The sequence below is a fragment of the Alligator mississippiensis genome, chromosome 5 (genome assembly GCF_030867095.1).
Source record: "Alligator mississippiensis isolate rAllMis1 chromosome 5, rAllMis1, whole genome shotgun sequence".
NCBI classification, from domain to species: domain Eukaryota; kingdom Metazoa; phylum Chordata; order Crocodylia; family Alligatoridae; genus Alligator; species Alligator mississippiensis.
Window position 1 is genome coordinate 32857222 of NC_081828.1, and position 16256 is coordinate 32873477.

At 45.7% G+C, this 16256-nt stretch overlaps 1 protein-coding gene across 1 annotated transcript in view; it reads left to right on the forward strand.

Annotated features, from left to right (window-relative positions):
- Positions 1-16256, forward strand: part of BTBD8 (BTB domain containing 8) — a 74162-nt gene that overhangs the window by 22977 nt on the left and 34929 nt on the right. Inside the window, exons 3-4 of the mRNA XM_006275080.4 lie at positions 2368-2648; positions 5085-5202. Coding sequence (XP_006275142.3) covers positions 2368-2648; positions 5085-5202 — 399 coding nt within the window. The remainder of the gene's footprint in view (positions 1-2367; positions 2649-5084; positions 5203-16256) is intronic.

A 16256-nucleotide genomic window follows, 5' to 3' on the forward strand; every position in this document is an offset into this window, starting at 1 on the left:
AATTTGACACTTAGTACAAAGCAGTTTAGGTAAACTGCTGCTTGTTGTTTCTTCTCAGTTGTATCCTTTAAATGAAAGTTGCTGCAGAGTTGTGCTTTGCTATAGTGGGGCTAAGAAAGGTCCCGTAGTGTCATTTTATACATGACAAGAGACTGCAGACAGTAAGATTTTCCTTCTGGAAAAGAATAGCTAAAAGGATATGAAGTAAACTAAATTTATGAAAGCCATAATGAAAACTGTTTAATCTCTCCAAGTAACATGAAAACAAGGGGATCTTCCATGAAGCTGAAGGAGGGTAATGTCAAAGTCTAAAAAAAGAGATTCTCTTACATAGCATATAGCAGTACCTCTATTTCATTTCATTCTTCCTTTTTCTGGTGTTGTATCTGCATTGCTCTTATGTCTTTGGTAGGTAAATTAATAATGTTTTATTGTGAATCTAGGGAAATTACCATATTTTCTTGCATACAACGCACCCCAAATAAAACACATCTTTTTGTTGGATGACAAAATATAAAGAAAGTTTTTTCCAGGGTCATAGCCAGCTGTATGGCATAGGGTACATCTACACATGCCATTAAGGTCACGTGATAAACTCCAGCACAGTTCACACTGAAGAAAACTGCTCCTAGACACAGTGTTTATGCATGCATCCAGGACCGCAGCACTTTGAGCTGGGTTGGAGAAGCCCTGTGTTCCAGGTGGTGGCGTCAGACAGCAGAGGGGCTGGCTAGGATACAGGAGTACTAAAGTGCAGAGCTAGGCTGCAGGCAGCCCCCTTGCACTTTAGCACCCTCATGCCCCAGCCAGCCCCTGTCTTGGTCTACACATGCATTTCAGCAGAGTAAATTACTATCCTCCAGTGGAGTTAATTTACTGCACTCTAATACCAGTGCATGTGCAGACTGTGACACTTTACTGTGGTGCTAATTGGTCAACTCTGCAGTAAAGTGCACCTCTAAATGCAGCCATAGAGTAAATCTTCCTGGAAACGCAGAGCACCCAGGTGGTGTGGCATCCTAGAGACCAATCTGGGTAAGGCATCAGGAACTGTCTGATGTCTATCCCACCCTCCCTCCTCCCCCCAGCTGCTATTCCATGCTGATACCCCTCCACCACACAACAGATACTCCCAGCTGCATTGGCACCCCAGGTATCCCCAGCTGCAGCCCCCTGGCTGTGGCATAGCACCCCCAGGGGTGGGGATAGAGAGTGGAAACTAAAGAAGGAAGGAGGAACCCAGAGACTCCCAACAGCAGGAAGAGGAGAGCAATGAGGCAGCACCCACACCAGGAGCCCAGAGGTTGCAATTTAATCTTTCGGCGACAGAATGCAGCCTGCTAATTGGATAGCCCTGCTTTAAACTTAGGACCCATTAGAGGAAATATCATTTATTTTTGCACTTTCCTTGCTCTTAAAGGCAAGTTTGTACACACTTCAGAAGAAATAATTTAATCAATTCATGATTAGAAGGATAGCATATTCAAAGGACCATTTCCCCAATATTAGCAAAAATCCAATTTGTAACTGAGTGGCATTTAAACACAAATCAGGCATATGTATAAGCACAACTTTGCTGAACTTAGATAAGTAACTATAAGCCTTAAGCTATGCTTTCCTAGTTCTTTTATCTGAATTAGTATATGCATAAAACTACTGATAAAATCTGTGCTCTGTGGATCATCCTTTTTTATACTCCATTCCAGCTGTACAAGTGGAGTAGCTTTTCCAAATATAAAAGATCATCAAACATACACTATAGACTTTGTAAACTCTTAAAGCCTTGTATCCAAAACTAATGTATTTTACAAAGTAGGTAGGAAAGAAAAGGAAGACTGATATTTCTAGATGGAGAGAGCATATCTTTTGGCTGAAAGCAATCTGGGGGGTGGCGGGGGTCATACTTTCAAATATTTGGTTTTCTTTGCTGCTAGTGACTAAGCTAGTTCTTTAGAACTTAGTTTTATAAATATAATGATAAAATTAATAGATGATCAAGTGTATTTTGTTTTTGGTCTAACTTGTATGTAGAAACAAGTCAGCTGTCCTTAATATTGGCTGTTAAATGTTGTCAGTTTGAGACGATTATTGCCAGTAGGTGATAGGGAAGATAGAAGCTACCTTCTCCAGCCTGTATCTTGAGAACATCAGCACATTTTAAAGTATAGTTTACCATCTTTTAAAATAATGTAGAAACTACACTAATTTTTCAAGGATTAATTTAAATGCTTGTATTCAAGTTACAAAATTGTTCATTTTTCTCTGGATAAGCCTTGTATTTATGTATTGTATAAACTGATTTTTTTTTAAAGCTATTTTTAGAAAAAGTTTTAAATGATATGAGTAAAATTTAGTGTAATCTTTTAGGGTTATTTATTCATCTGATAAAAACATTAAAGAGTTTGAGGAAGAGACTCTGAAGAAAAAAGTACTAAAACCCAGAATAACCCAGGAAGATGAAAGTACATCTGATAATCTTCAGAACACTCGGATGTTAGGTGCAAATTGCCTTGGAAGTGATGAAAGAGTGTCTGTTAATCAGAGTTCTTTAAATAGAGCTATGGAAAGAGAAATTATGTATTCATCTTATATAGAAGATGAAATTCCAGAAGAAGCCAGTGATGCTAAAGTCCATGTCACCATACCAGGTAAGAGAATTCACATCTTGACTTTGCTAGTTACTTAGACATTGTGTATACCATTTATAGTCCTTGTGTAGCAGAAAGCCCCTTTTCCTCTTGTCTGCATTTGCTCTCCCCTCCTTGAATATGTTTTTCCTCTTCTGCCTCTTCTTCCTTCCTCTTTCTTTCACTTTAAGATAAGGAATTGTGTTTTGAAATTTGTATGTGTGCATTTTGTATCTCCCCTTGTATTTTGGTATTTTTATCTATTTGTGTGCCATGGCATTACTTTTGTAGCTTATATTTTATACTCCTCACCTTTCAACTTTCAACTAAATGTGTTTAGTTTCATAAGTAAGTTATACATTGTAACAATGTTAACAAGGGCAGGAATCAAACTGCCCTTCCCTGTATCAGGCTGGCCCCTGAAAGAGCGAGTGAATCAGTGATTGTATGTGTAACACAGTAGCAGGCAGCAATTAGCACCTATGGAAACTGCAGATCAACCAACGGAAGAACTCAATAGAAGACAATGTAGCAACCGGGACATCTCTAAACGTCACTGATCAAGGGCTAGAAGCCCTGGCCTGAGTTAATCAAAGCCGGGGACCAACTTTTGGGCTGAATATCTCCAAATCAACTGCTCCCAGAGCCCTATTCAAAATTCATCAACGGACTCCCAAACCTGCACGTACATGCGGACTACCCCTGGGGCTGACAGATGCCATCCAGTAGCCACCGAGGGGGGAAGTCCCACGAGGGTCAACAACCCCTGGATTGGGCAAACCTGAAAACTGGGGAGTCACCAAAGTCTGCCAAGGACAGATAAAAAGCAGTGAAAAGTGACCCTCAGTGGCGCCCTCTTGATCTCCAACTTGACCAGCACCCAACCTGTCCATCCAGAAGGACCAGCCAGCGACCCCCTTCTGGAAGCTAACACCACGCTGAAAGAAGCCTCATCGACAGACTCCAGCGCCTGTGGGATAGGTATACCTGACTCTTGTAGCTTGCTACTCTGTGTGTGTGTGTGTGTGTGTGTGTGTGTGTGTGTGTGTGTGTGTGTGTGTATGGAAGGACCAGCCCCAAGGTTTATGATTTAACTCATTACAGTGTTTCAATCCGCCTAATAAACCAGAATTTTAAGGATCCCGAGTTAGACATTTGTAGCCAACACTTGCATTAACAACATTTAAAAAGATATCCTTTACTGTGGTCTAAATCTTTCCCTTGCTTCTTAAGTAAATAGGCCTTGTACAGTGAAATACCCAGGGATGTGGTAAAGATAGTATCCATTGCATTCAGACCATCATGTAACAGCACACATTTAGAGAAAGGGGAGCATTTTGATTGCTACATCTATTGGGTCCAATGTCTTCTCTATACAACAGTGAACTTCAGCTGCTTTGGCATAGTGCTAAAGGAGAAGGGTAATCTCTCCTTTCTTTCTATATTAGGGGTGCTTAAACCCCAACCTGTGGAGCTCCCCACAGATCCAGAAATTTGGTGCTGGAGAAGTGGTGGCACTCATTCCTGGCATCCAAATTTCCAGGCCCATTAGGAACCCCAGGCCCTGCTTGCTGGATCAAGCACCTGATCCCAGTGCACAGGGCCAGGCAGTAGTGGCACTGGGCCCCAGGGCCTAATCCCACAGTAGGAGGGGGCAGTGCTGGGACCCAATCCCAGTGTTTTGTTCTGGGAAGGGGTGGTGCTGGGACCCACTGCCTGATTCTGGCATGCAGGGCTCAGTCTGGCCCACCAAACTGGCCCCACGCCACACATCTGGCCTGTGGGGCCAGAAGGTTGAGCACCTTTGTCCTATACAGTAGGTATGCATATCTAGTAAAAAGTGGGGGCAGGACCTAGTTATGAAAATTATATAACCATAGCTATTGGTTTTGAATTTCTATAGGTAGTTCATAGTCTTTGCCCTTTATGACAAATTTTAATTTTCAATTTGCTGATATTGAGTGTCTTGCTACTGATGCAGCCCTGGTACAGACAAAGCTGCATTCTGTACCGGTAAAACTATTTCCCTCCCCCCCCATAGGTGATATGTACTATATTGGTACAAATAGTTTTGCTTATATCAGGCAAACTTAAATTTCTTCTGACCTCAGTTTCCTTGAAACAATATACAGTTTTTGTAGAAAGCTGAAGACACCACATCATTATCATACAAGGTTCATAACATTAGTATTTTTCTTCCATAGATTTCAAAGAACTTAGAGATACTGGCCTATTATGAATGAGACAGATAATTTATTCTCTGCTTCTACTACTAAGCTTACCTAAAAAGCCTTTAATCAAATGTATCTTTCAGAAGTATTCTGTGTAAAAGCTGTAGCCTGAATGTACAATATCCAGTTTTTTATCATAACAGATCCATGATTTCAAATGCCTTGAATTGCTTGTAATAATATAAACTGGAAGAAATAAAAGTATCTATTTCTTTCACAATTACAGGTCAATCTGAACTAGAAGCAGCATCTGGTTTAGGAGAAGACTTAATTACACTCTACAAGAAACGTTGTTGTCCAGATATTAATATTTGGATAGAGGGTAAACTATTTCAAGCTCACAGGTACTTCAAGAATTAATAAATTAACAATGTAAAGTATTTCAACAGCAATCCTTTTTAGTGTAAAGCATTGCTAATTACCACTACCTACATTATTCATTATTCCTCTGTTGATTTAGTATAATATAATTGAAAGTATGCCCTAATTGTCTTCTATTGTTAGAACCATTATAATGGCTTTTCTAGTTTCATCTAAGTGCTAGAGGTGTGCAAAACATAAATGCATAGATTCATAGATTCATACATGTTAGGGTCGGAAGGGACCTCAATAGATCATCGAGTCCGACCCCCTGCATAGGCAGGAAAGTGTGCTGGGTTTAGATGACCCCAGCTAGATGCCTATCTAACCTCCTCTTGAAGACCCCCAGGGTAGGGGAGAGCACCACCTCCCTTGGGAACCCATTCCAGACCTTGGCCACTCTTACTGTGAAGAAGTTCTTCCTAATGTCCAGTCTAAATCTGCTCTCTACAAGCTTATGGCCATTATTTCTTGTGACCCCCAGGGAAGCCTTGATGAGTAGAGCCTCACCAATTCCCTTCTGTGCCCCCGTGATGAACTTATAGGCAGCCACAAGGTCGCCTCTCAACCTTCTCTTGCGGAGGCTGAAGAGGTCCAGGTGCCCAAGTCTCTCCTCATAGGGCTTGGCCTGCAAGCCCTTAACCATACAAGTGGCCCTTCTCTGGACCCTCTCCAGGTTATCCACATCCCTCTTGAAGTGCAGCGCCCAAAATTACACACAGTATTCCAATTGTGGTCTGACCAGCACCCAATAGAGGGGAAGTATCACCTCCTTGGATCTATTCGTCATGAATCTGCTGATGCACGATAAAGTGCCATTAGCTTTTCTGATGACTTTGTCACACTGACGACTCATGTTCACCTTGGAGTCCACTAGGATTCCAAGATCCCTCTCCACCTCCGTGCCTCCAAGCAGGTCATTTCCTAGGCAGTAGGTATGCTGGAAGTTTTTCCTCCCTAGGTGCAGCACTTTGCATTTCTCCTTGTTGAATTGCATTCTGTTGTTTTCCGTCCATATGTCCAACCTGTCCAGGTCTGCTTGTATTTGTTCCCTGCCCTCCGGCGTGTCCACTTCTCCCCACAGTTTTGTGTCATCCGCAAACTTGGACAGAGTACACTTCACTCCCTCGTCCAAGTCGCTGATGAAGACATTGAAGAGTATCGGTCCTAAGACCGAGCCCTGCGGGACCCCACTGCCCACACCCTTCCAGGTCAACACCGACCCATCCACTATGACTCTCTGGGTAGGACCCTCTAGCCAATTCGCCACCCACCAGACCGTGTAGTCATCCAAGTCACAGCCTCTTAACTTGTTCACCAGTATGGGATGGAATACCTTATCGAAGGCCTTCCTGAAGTCTGAGTAAACGACGTCAACCCCTACTCCTGTGTCCAGGTGTTTTGTAACCTGGTCATAAAAAGAGACTAGATTAGTCAGGCATGATCTACCTGATACGAACCCGTGCTGGTTTCCCCTCAGCATAATTTTTCCTACCGGGCTATCGCAAATGTGAGCCTTGATAATTTTTTCAAAGACTTTGCCAAGGATGGAGGTGAGACTGACTGGCCTATAGTTGCCTGGGTCCTCCTTCCTCCCCTTCTTGAAAATGGGGACCACATTGGCCCTTTTCCAGTCCTCCAGGACCTGGCCTGTGCTCTATGAGTGTTCAAATATTCCCGCCAGTGGCTGTGCAATTATGTCAGCCAGTGCCTTCAGTACCCTCGGACGGAGCTCATCCGGACCTGCCGACTTAAACGCATCCAGTTCCTCCAAGTGCCTCTGCACCATCTCAGAGTTTACGCTTGGTAGTCTGGTGTCCTGCTGCTGCCTCTCTGCAATCCCAGTGAGAGCCTTGTCTTGTCCCTTGCTTAGGAACACTGAGGCAAAGAACTCATTGAGGAGTTTAGCCTTGTCCCCCCTGTCCGTCACCAATTGCTTATGCCCATTTAGTAGAGGTCCTATTCCTCCCTGGGCCTTCCTTTTACTCCCTTTATATCTAAAGAACAATTTTTTGTTATCCTTAACTTGGGATGCCATCCTCAGCTCCATGGTAGCTTTGACCTGTCTAACTGCCTCCCTACAAGTGCGAGCAGAGGAGGTGTACTCCTCTTTAGTAATCTCTCCCCATTTCCACTTTTCATATGCCCCCCTTTTAGCCCATAGATTGCTCTGGATTTCTCTGGTCAGCCAAGGAAGCCTCTTGGCCCCTTTCCCCATTTTTCCCCGCATCGGGATCATCTCCCTCTATGCCCAAAGGATCATTCCCTTAAGGCACAGCCACCCTTCCTGGGCTCCCAACTCTTTAAAACTCTTACTCTGCAGTGCATCCTTGACTAAACACCTGAGTTAATTGAAATCAGCTTTCCTAAAGTCTAGCACTTTCACCCTACTAGTTACCTTACCCACTCGACGTCTTATGGTGAATTCTATTATTTGGTGATCACTGTCCCCCAGGTGACCACCGATCTGTAGGTCTCCTACCATGTCATCCCCCATTGCCAATACCAGGTCCAGTAAGGCATTCCCCCTAGTAGGACCATGTACCTCCTGCGTCAGATGGAGGTCCTGTACACAGGATAGAAACCTGCGTGACCGGTGGGACTTTGCTGTCTGCGTCTCCCAGCAGATGTCTGGGTAGTTTAGGTCCCCCATGACTACCGCCTCTTTAGCTTTTATGGTCTCCGAGAGCTGCCTCAGGAGCCCCAAATCTAGTTCTTCCCCTTGGTGTGGGGGTCTGTAGCAGACCCCTACCAACAAATCCCTTTCTCCTTGACCTCCATGTAACCTAACCCACAATCCTTCTACTTTCTGTATTCAACAGAAACAGGCTGTATTCAATTCGGATTCGGTCCAAATCGGGTGACACTGTTTCAATTTGTTAATTCGGATCACTGTCCTGACTCAATTCGGCTGAATCTGAAGATCAGATCCTGACTCAGAGAATCAGTGATTCAGCCATAGGCACAGCTTTAAATGTTATTTCTACATACCTCAAGGTACCAGGCATGGCTCGTCAATGCTGAGATGGTGGGGTGGATATGGAGCATCCCACAGGAGCGTGGGGGGACCCCCTACATGCTCAGCAGCGGACCCGGAAGTGGACCAGAAGTATTTCTAGTCCACTTCCAGGTCCACCGCCAAGTGAGCAGGGGACCCGCTCCCCTTACCCCCCCAATGCCTCCCTGGCTTGGCGATTGGCCACAAGGGAACCCTTGGTGCCCCTCAGACCAAGGAGGCCGCAGTCACTGAGCCGGGGGGCTGATGGAGGGTCCCCCGCATGCTCCGTGGTCACTCAGAAGTGCTTCTGGTCTACTTCTGGGTCTGCCACCAAATGCGCTGGGGACCCCCCTGTGCTCCCGTGGGACACTCCATCTGCCCCAGCATCTCAGCATTCACAAACCACCTGGTACCTTGAGGTATGTAGAAAAAAAACATTTAAAGCTGCATCTATGGCCGAATCATCAAATCTCTCCAAATAGATTCGGATGGTTCCGATTCAATTCAAAGAGATTAAAGGGTCTCCTTATTGATTCCGAGATTTGGCCGCTGAATTGGGCCAAGTCACTGCCAAATCGAATCAGCTACCAAAGTTTTGCACAGCCCTATTAAGGGCTAGTAGTTTTTTGGTAGTAGTGAAAATGATTCCTTGGCATATAGCTGTAATTTTTCTACTGATATAGAAAACATACTGTCCCTTTAATGTAGTAGCTCTGGGTTTTTACTTTCTGTGTATTCTAAGATAAATTTAAAGGAGAATCAGCCTGCAATATACCATATTTTTTACATGCAACGTGCCCCCAAATAAAATATGCACCTTGTTTTTGGAAGTCAGAACGTAGCAAAAAAGACTTTTTCCGGAGTTGTGGCGAACTGTGTGACATAGAATAAATCCTTCTGGAAACACAGAGCATCTAGGATGTGTGGACCTGTGGAGACAGTTTAGGTGAGACAGCAGGCAGCAGGAACTTCCTGGTGTGGTAGAATGTGTCCTGGGATGCCATACTTCCTGGACACTCTAACCACATCCACACATCCATGGACATTTGGTTTCCCAGGGACAATTAGTAGCGGCACACCTTGTGCCACTGTTTGTTGTCCCTGGGGAATGCCTATGCCATTGTGCCCTCTGGCGTGCAACAAGTTACCCCAGGTGGGATAGAGGAAGTCAGGGCCAGCAGTGGGCTGGCCCCAGCAGCCTTACCTTGGATCCTTCTGGAGCTGCAGCAGCAGCAATCCTAATGCACAGATCCCAGCCAGCAGCTGCACTGTGGCTCTGTCTAGCTAGGCTCCGATTTTGAGCGGCGCACACTGCCCCTGAGTCCACTGCTCTGCGGTTTTTTTTCATGGGTTTTTTTTACCTCTGGATATCCAGGTGTCGTGTGCCCTCCTGCTAAGTAACACAAACCCAGACATGGTGGGGCTCACTGAAACCTGGAGGGATTCAACCCATGATGGGGTGGTAAACATTAAGAGCTACAGACTGTACAGGTGGGATAGAACAGGGAGGAAAGGCGGCGGCGTGGCACTCTATGTCAAAATGCAATACACATCCTCAACAAACAGGATGGGGTCAGAGGAAGAGCAGGCTGAAGTGCTCTGGGTAAGAATACATGAGGGTCATGGGGCAAGGAACTTAACGGTGCATGTCTACTACAGACCACCCGACCAGAGGGAAGAGCTGGACCGAGAATTCTCAGGTCAGGTCGCGGAAGCAGTTAAGTCAAGGGATGTGGTAATCATGGGTGACCTAAACTACCCAATCATCTGCCTGAAGGAGCAGGCAGCCAGGTCTGACCACTCATGTAGGTTCCTAGCCTAGATACAGGACATCCACCTAATGCAGGAGGTGCATGGTCCCACCAGGGGAAATGCCTTGCTGGATCTGGTCCTGGCCACCGGCGATGACCTGGTGAGGGGACTGTGGGTTCTCAACCACGTGGGCAATCGCGATCATCGCCTACTGGAATTCAGTATCCAGCGCAGGGTGTCAAAGGCCTGCAGCGAGGCAATAGCCCTTGACTTCAGGAGGGCCGATTTCAATGAGTTAAGGAGATTAGTCGGAGAGGCACTGAGGTCCCGGAGGGTAGAGGAGTTGGGAGTCCAAGACGAGTGGTTGTTCCTTAAGGAGATGATCCTCCGAGCCCAAAGGGCTCAACATGAATCCCAACATGAATCAAAGGGGACAAGAGCGCTCAAAAGCCCCCACAGCTCACCAAAGGCATTCAGGCATGTCTGAAAGCTAAAAAGGAGGCATAAATCCAGTGGAAGGGAGGGGCTATCACCAAGGAGGATTATACCTCCGTTACTTGAGACTGTAGAGGGGCTGTCAGGAAAGCTAAGGCGGAGACAGAACTAGGACTAGCGATCAGGATCAAAGATAACAAGAAGTCCTTTTTTAAATATATAGGGAGTAACAAGAAGGCACCGGGTAATGTGGGGCCCCTGCAGGACACGCTTGGCAATCTGGTAGTTGCACCAGACGATAAAGCTGACCTCTTTAACAAATTGTTTGCCTCCGTTTTTCTGAGCAGGGACTGGAACATCTTCCCCACGAGGATTCTGGATGGACTCAGGAGAGGCACCGCCAGGCCTAGGGTCAGGGAGGACCTAGTTAGGGAACTTCTCGAGGGGCTGGATGTGCTTAAATCAGCAGGTCAAGATGATCTCCACCCCAGGGTGCCGAGGGAATTGCCAGGGGTCATTGCGGGACCCCTGGCATGGCTTTACAAGCACTCGTGGTGCTCTGGCCAGTTGCCAGAGGACAGAAAAAGGGCCAATGTGGTCCCCATTTTCAAAAAAGGGAGGAAGGAGGACCCAGGTAACTATAAGCCCCCTGTTAGTCTTACCTCGGTCCTGGGGAAGCTCTTTGAGAAAATTATCCAGGAGCACATCTGCAAGAGGCCAGCAGGGGAGATTATGCTTAGCAGCAACCAACATGTGTTCATTAGGGGCAGGTCCTATCAGACCAACCTGGTTGCCTTTTATGACCAGGTCACAAAATCCTTGGACGCAGGAGTCATGGTGTACGTAGTCTTTCTGTACTTTAAGAAGGCCTTCGACACTCTCTCTCACCCCATTCTCATTAAAAAATTAGGCAACTGTGGCGTTGATGCCTACAGTCAGATGGGTCGCAAATTGGCTAGAGAGCCACACCCAGAGAGTGGTGGCGGATGGGTCATTTTCGACCTGGAGGGATGTCGGCAGTGGAGTCCCCCAGGGCTCAGTCCTCGGGCCCATACTGTTCAACATCTTTATCAGGAACTTGGACAAGGGGATGAAAAGCACCTTGTTCAAATTCGTGGATGACACTAAGATGTGGGGAGAGGTGGGCACGCTAGAAGGGAGGGACAGGCTACAACTAGATCTGGACAGGTTATAGGGGTGGGCAGATGAGAATAGGATGGGATTTAATACTGACAAGTTCAGGGTACTGCACCTAGAGAGAAAAAACCAGCAGCATACCTACAGGCTGGGGAACTCCCTTCTCATCAGCACAGAGGCAGAAAGGGATCCTGAAGTCATTATTAATTCCAAGATGAACATAGGCTGCCAACGTGAGGACACAGTCAGTAAGGCTAACCGCACCTTGTTATGCATCCACAGATGCATCACGAGCAGATCCAAGGAGGTGATCCTCCCCCTCTACACGACATTTGTCAGGCTGCAGTTGGAGTACTGCGTCCAGTTCTGGGCCCTGCACTTCAGAAGGGATGTGGACAGCATTGAGAGGGTCCAGAGGAAGGTCACTTGCATGGTCAGGGGGCAGCAGGGCAGGCCCTACAAAAAGAGGCTACAAGACTTGAACCTGTTCAGCCTCCACAAGAGAAGGCTGAGAGGGGATCTGGTGGCTGTCAATAAACTTACCAGGGGGGACCTGCAGGGAATGGGAGAGTCCCTGTTCCCCTGAGCACTACCGGGAGTAACTAGGAATAATGGCCACAAGTTGATTGAGAGTAGGTTCAGGCTAGGCATCAGGTAGATTGGTTCAGGCTAGACATTGAGAGTAGGTTCAGGCTACTTCACAGTCAGGGTGGCTAGGATCTGGAACCAACTTCAAGGGAAGTGGTGCTAGCTCCTACCCTGGGAGTCTTCAAAAGGAAGCTAGATATTCACCTAGCCAGGGTCATTTGACCCCAACATTCTTTCCTGCCCATGGTAGGGGGTCAGACTTGATGATCTGCTCAGGCCCCTTCCAATCCTACCGACTATGATCCCTACCCTTGCTCTTAGGTAGATGCTGCAAAAAGTTGCAAGTAGCATAGGGAATGAAAAAGCACAGGTCTTCCCTATGCAAGCAACAACTGGCATGTTTCTAGTCCTTAATAGTAGCCAAAATGGTACAAAAGGATTATAGGGACAATATAGAGAGGGTGGCCCACTGATTCCAGAGGAACCTGTACTTTAAAGGCTGTGTGTTTTAAGTGTTATTGAGATGGGAGTTTTCATTGTATTAGATTATCGATTATATTAAGAGCATCTGCGTAGAACACTGTTGGCCACATTCTTCCTTTGATTGCATCCCAGGTAACCCATTGAGGTCAACTGAGAACAGAGTGCTGCACTCTACTTGTTGATTAATATAGGGGTTTCAAAGTTGGTTGTAGTAGAAAACTTCACTCTGAACCTCTGCCTGTTGCATATTTTTGTATTACTTGCCTCAAAAAAATCATTTCACAAATAAGTAAAAAGAAAAGTGATAAAAAGAATATGATTTTGGGGAGAAATCAGCTTCAGTATTTAAACTTATTGATAGGTATATGAAAAAAATCCAATAATGAGGCAGTATCTTCCTCTTTCTATAAGACATAAATTAACAATATCAAGGAGCACATCTGTGATGGGCCGGCATCAGGGATGATGCTCAAGGGCAACCAGCACGGTTTCATTGGGGCAAGTCGTGTCAGACCAACCTGATTGCCTTTTACGATCAGGTCACAAAAGCATTGGATGCAGGTGTCACCGTGGATGTAGTCTTTCTGGACTTCAGCAAAGCCTTTGACGCTGTCTCCCACCCCATCATTAAAAAACTAGGAGACTGTGGCATCGATGCCTACACAGTCAGATGGATTGCAAATTGGCTGAAGGGTCATACTCAGAGGGTGGTGGTGGACAGGTCATATTCGACCTGGGGGGAAGTGAGCAGCGGAGTCCCCCAGGGCTCGGTCCTTGAACCCGCACTGTTCAATTTCTTTATCAGCGATTTGGACAATGGGGTGAAAAGCAACCTGTTCAAATTTGCTTATGATACCAAAATTTGGGGTGAGGTGGGCACGCTAGTAGGGAGGGAAAGACTGCAGAAAGACCTGGATAGGTTGCAAGGGTGGGCTAACAAAAATAGGATGCGTTTCAATACGGACAAGTGCAGGGTACTGCACTTGGGCAGTAGTAACCGGCAGCACACTTATAAGATGGGAAACTCCCTTCTTGAGAGCATGGAGGCAGAAAGGGATCTTGGAGTCGTCATTGACTCCAAGATGAACATGGGCCGACAATGCGAGGTCACAGTCGGCAGGGCTAACTGGACCCTATTGTGCATCCACAGGTGCATCTCGAGTAGGGCCAAGGAGGTGATCCTCCCCCTCTACGCGACACTAGTCAGGCCACAGCTGGAGTACTGTGTCCAGTTCTGGGCACCCCACTTCAAGAGGGATGTGGACAACATTGAGAGGGTCCAGAGGAGGGCCACACGCATGATCCAGGGACAGCAGGGCAGACCCTACAATAAGAGGCTACGGGACCTGAACCTGCTCAGCCTTCACAAGAGAAGGCTGAGGGGGGACCTTGTGACCGTCTATAAACTCACTAGGGGGGACCAGAAGGGTTTAGGGGAGACCTTGTTTCCCCTAGCGCCCCCTGGGATAACAAGGAATAACGGCCACAAGTTGTTGGAGACTAGGTTTAGATTAGACATCTGTAAGAACTACTTCACAGTTAGGGCGGCTAGGATCTGGAACCAACTTCCTAGGGAAGTGGTGCTGGCTCCTACCCTGGGGGTCTTTAAGAAGCGGCTCGATGCCTACCTGGCTGGGGTCACTTGAGCCCAGTTTTCCTCCTGCCCAGGCAAGGGGTCAGACTTGAAGATCTACAAGGTCCCTTCTAACCCTACTTCTATGTATGATTCTATGAATATTTAAGTTTGAAATAGCCTTCCACTTTGCTTGCATTTCATTCATACATAATTGAAAGATCAGGATTAGAAAAAAATGGATTTCTTCTCAAGTGAGATCAGTGAAAATGGAGAATAATATTGAAATGTAGTAAATTAGAGTAGTAAATGTATTATAGAAGATAGAGCATGTAGTAGTTTTTGGGGGGGTGGGTTAAAAGAAAAAAATTGGCATACGCTACACATCTACAATTCTACATCATCAAAAGGCAGGTTGTTCTGAGAAGTATGACAGCAGAAACAGAAATTTAATGCAGAAAGAAATCCTGCAAAAAATTTCATCTGCAGAGCTGCTTCAATTTAGGCCATTATCTTGCCTGGAGCAACACATCTAGTCTAGCCAGCATCAGGAAGTGTGGCAGTGAATTGTAGCAACAGAAAAGTAGTAAACAAGGACGTTCTGAAACTGGCACAATAAGTCAGCTGATTGTTTCAGCACCACAGTTTTGAACAGTAGAAGGGGCATGAATGTGAACATGGAAAATTAACTTTGAGTATAAATGCAGTAATGTTTGATCTCAGTGAACTTACATCAGCAAACAGTAGGCAGTTTGACAGCTGATCCTGCCATCCCTGCTCATTAGAGTATTCCTTACTCAAGCAGTTTATCGTATAAACAAACTTAAATGAATTATGTTCATGGAGCAAGGAACACTCAATTGAGAGGACTGTAGAATTGTGTGAATTATTGCAAGAGAGCTTATTTGCTTTTATGGTCTAAACAGGCTGTGTATTAAGACATGTTGTCCAGACTTACGTGACAAATCATAGGAGTAGGACACATTTACTTCAGGTTTTGGATGAACGTGATGCAAGTGTATGTTTTAACACAGTGTGGGGCAGCCCTGCACCTACCCCAAGTGCCCTCCAGTCCTCTTCCCTTGCTTGTTCTGCTGCTTTGTTTTCTGTGTCCAGCCCTGTGTGCCCTGCCTGATCAGGTGATCTTTCTGCTTCTTTACCTGTGCTCCTTGCCTGATTAGCTGCTTTGCTTTGCTTTCTGCTTCCTGCTCTATCTGCCACTGTGCTACCTATCCCCTCCCCAATCTGCTGCATGCCATACACACAGGCTGCCTGTGCCACTTGTGGCACCTGTGCTGCTGGTTGACCACCCCTATTTTAACATATACCAAGACACACCAAAAGAACATGTTTAGATAACATATAGTTGCCACTTTTTCATTTAGTAATCCTCTTGCCAAACTTACATTATTTAAATACAGAGTATCATGCACAATTGGGCTTTACCTTAAGGCTGATCTGGTCCTGAAGCTTACCATATATTCTCTCAAGCCACAGGCCCCCAATTAAGAAATGCATCTCATTTTTAGAAGGCAGAAGGTAGGAAAAAAGATTTTTCTAGAGTCATGGCCAACTGTTTGACATAATGGCTTCTTGCAGATGTGAGAAAAAAATCTCTTTACCAGAATAAGCAGTACATTACTTTGACTCAGCTCCACAACGTCTGCATAGATAGGGCACTTCAGCAGGGATTTTTGGTGCCTTTATCTAAAGCTGAGTCAATCAGCTATTAGATAAAAGTGCCAAAAAAGCCCCACTAAAGCACCTGATCTATGCAAATGTCAGGTGAACATGGTCCAACTAAGGTGCTGCCTTTTTTGAACATGTGCTGGGCTTGATGCAGGAGCACATTGAATTTAAAGTGCCTTTTTTTTTTCTGTGGCTTTTTTTGGTTGGTTGGTTTGTTTGTTTGTTTTTTAACACCTGCAAGCAGCCAGTAAATCCAGGAAGCCTGGAATCCTAAGAGACAGTCTGGGTGAGGGAGCAGGGCCTTTCTGGCAGGACAACAACAAGGCTAGGCTACCTAGACCCTTGCAAGGGCAGTAACCAGACTGTTATTTCTTTACTCTGAA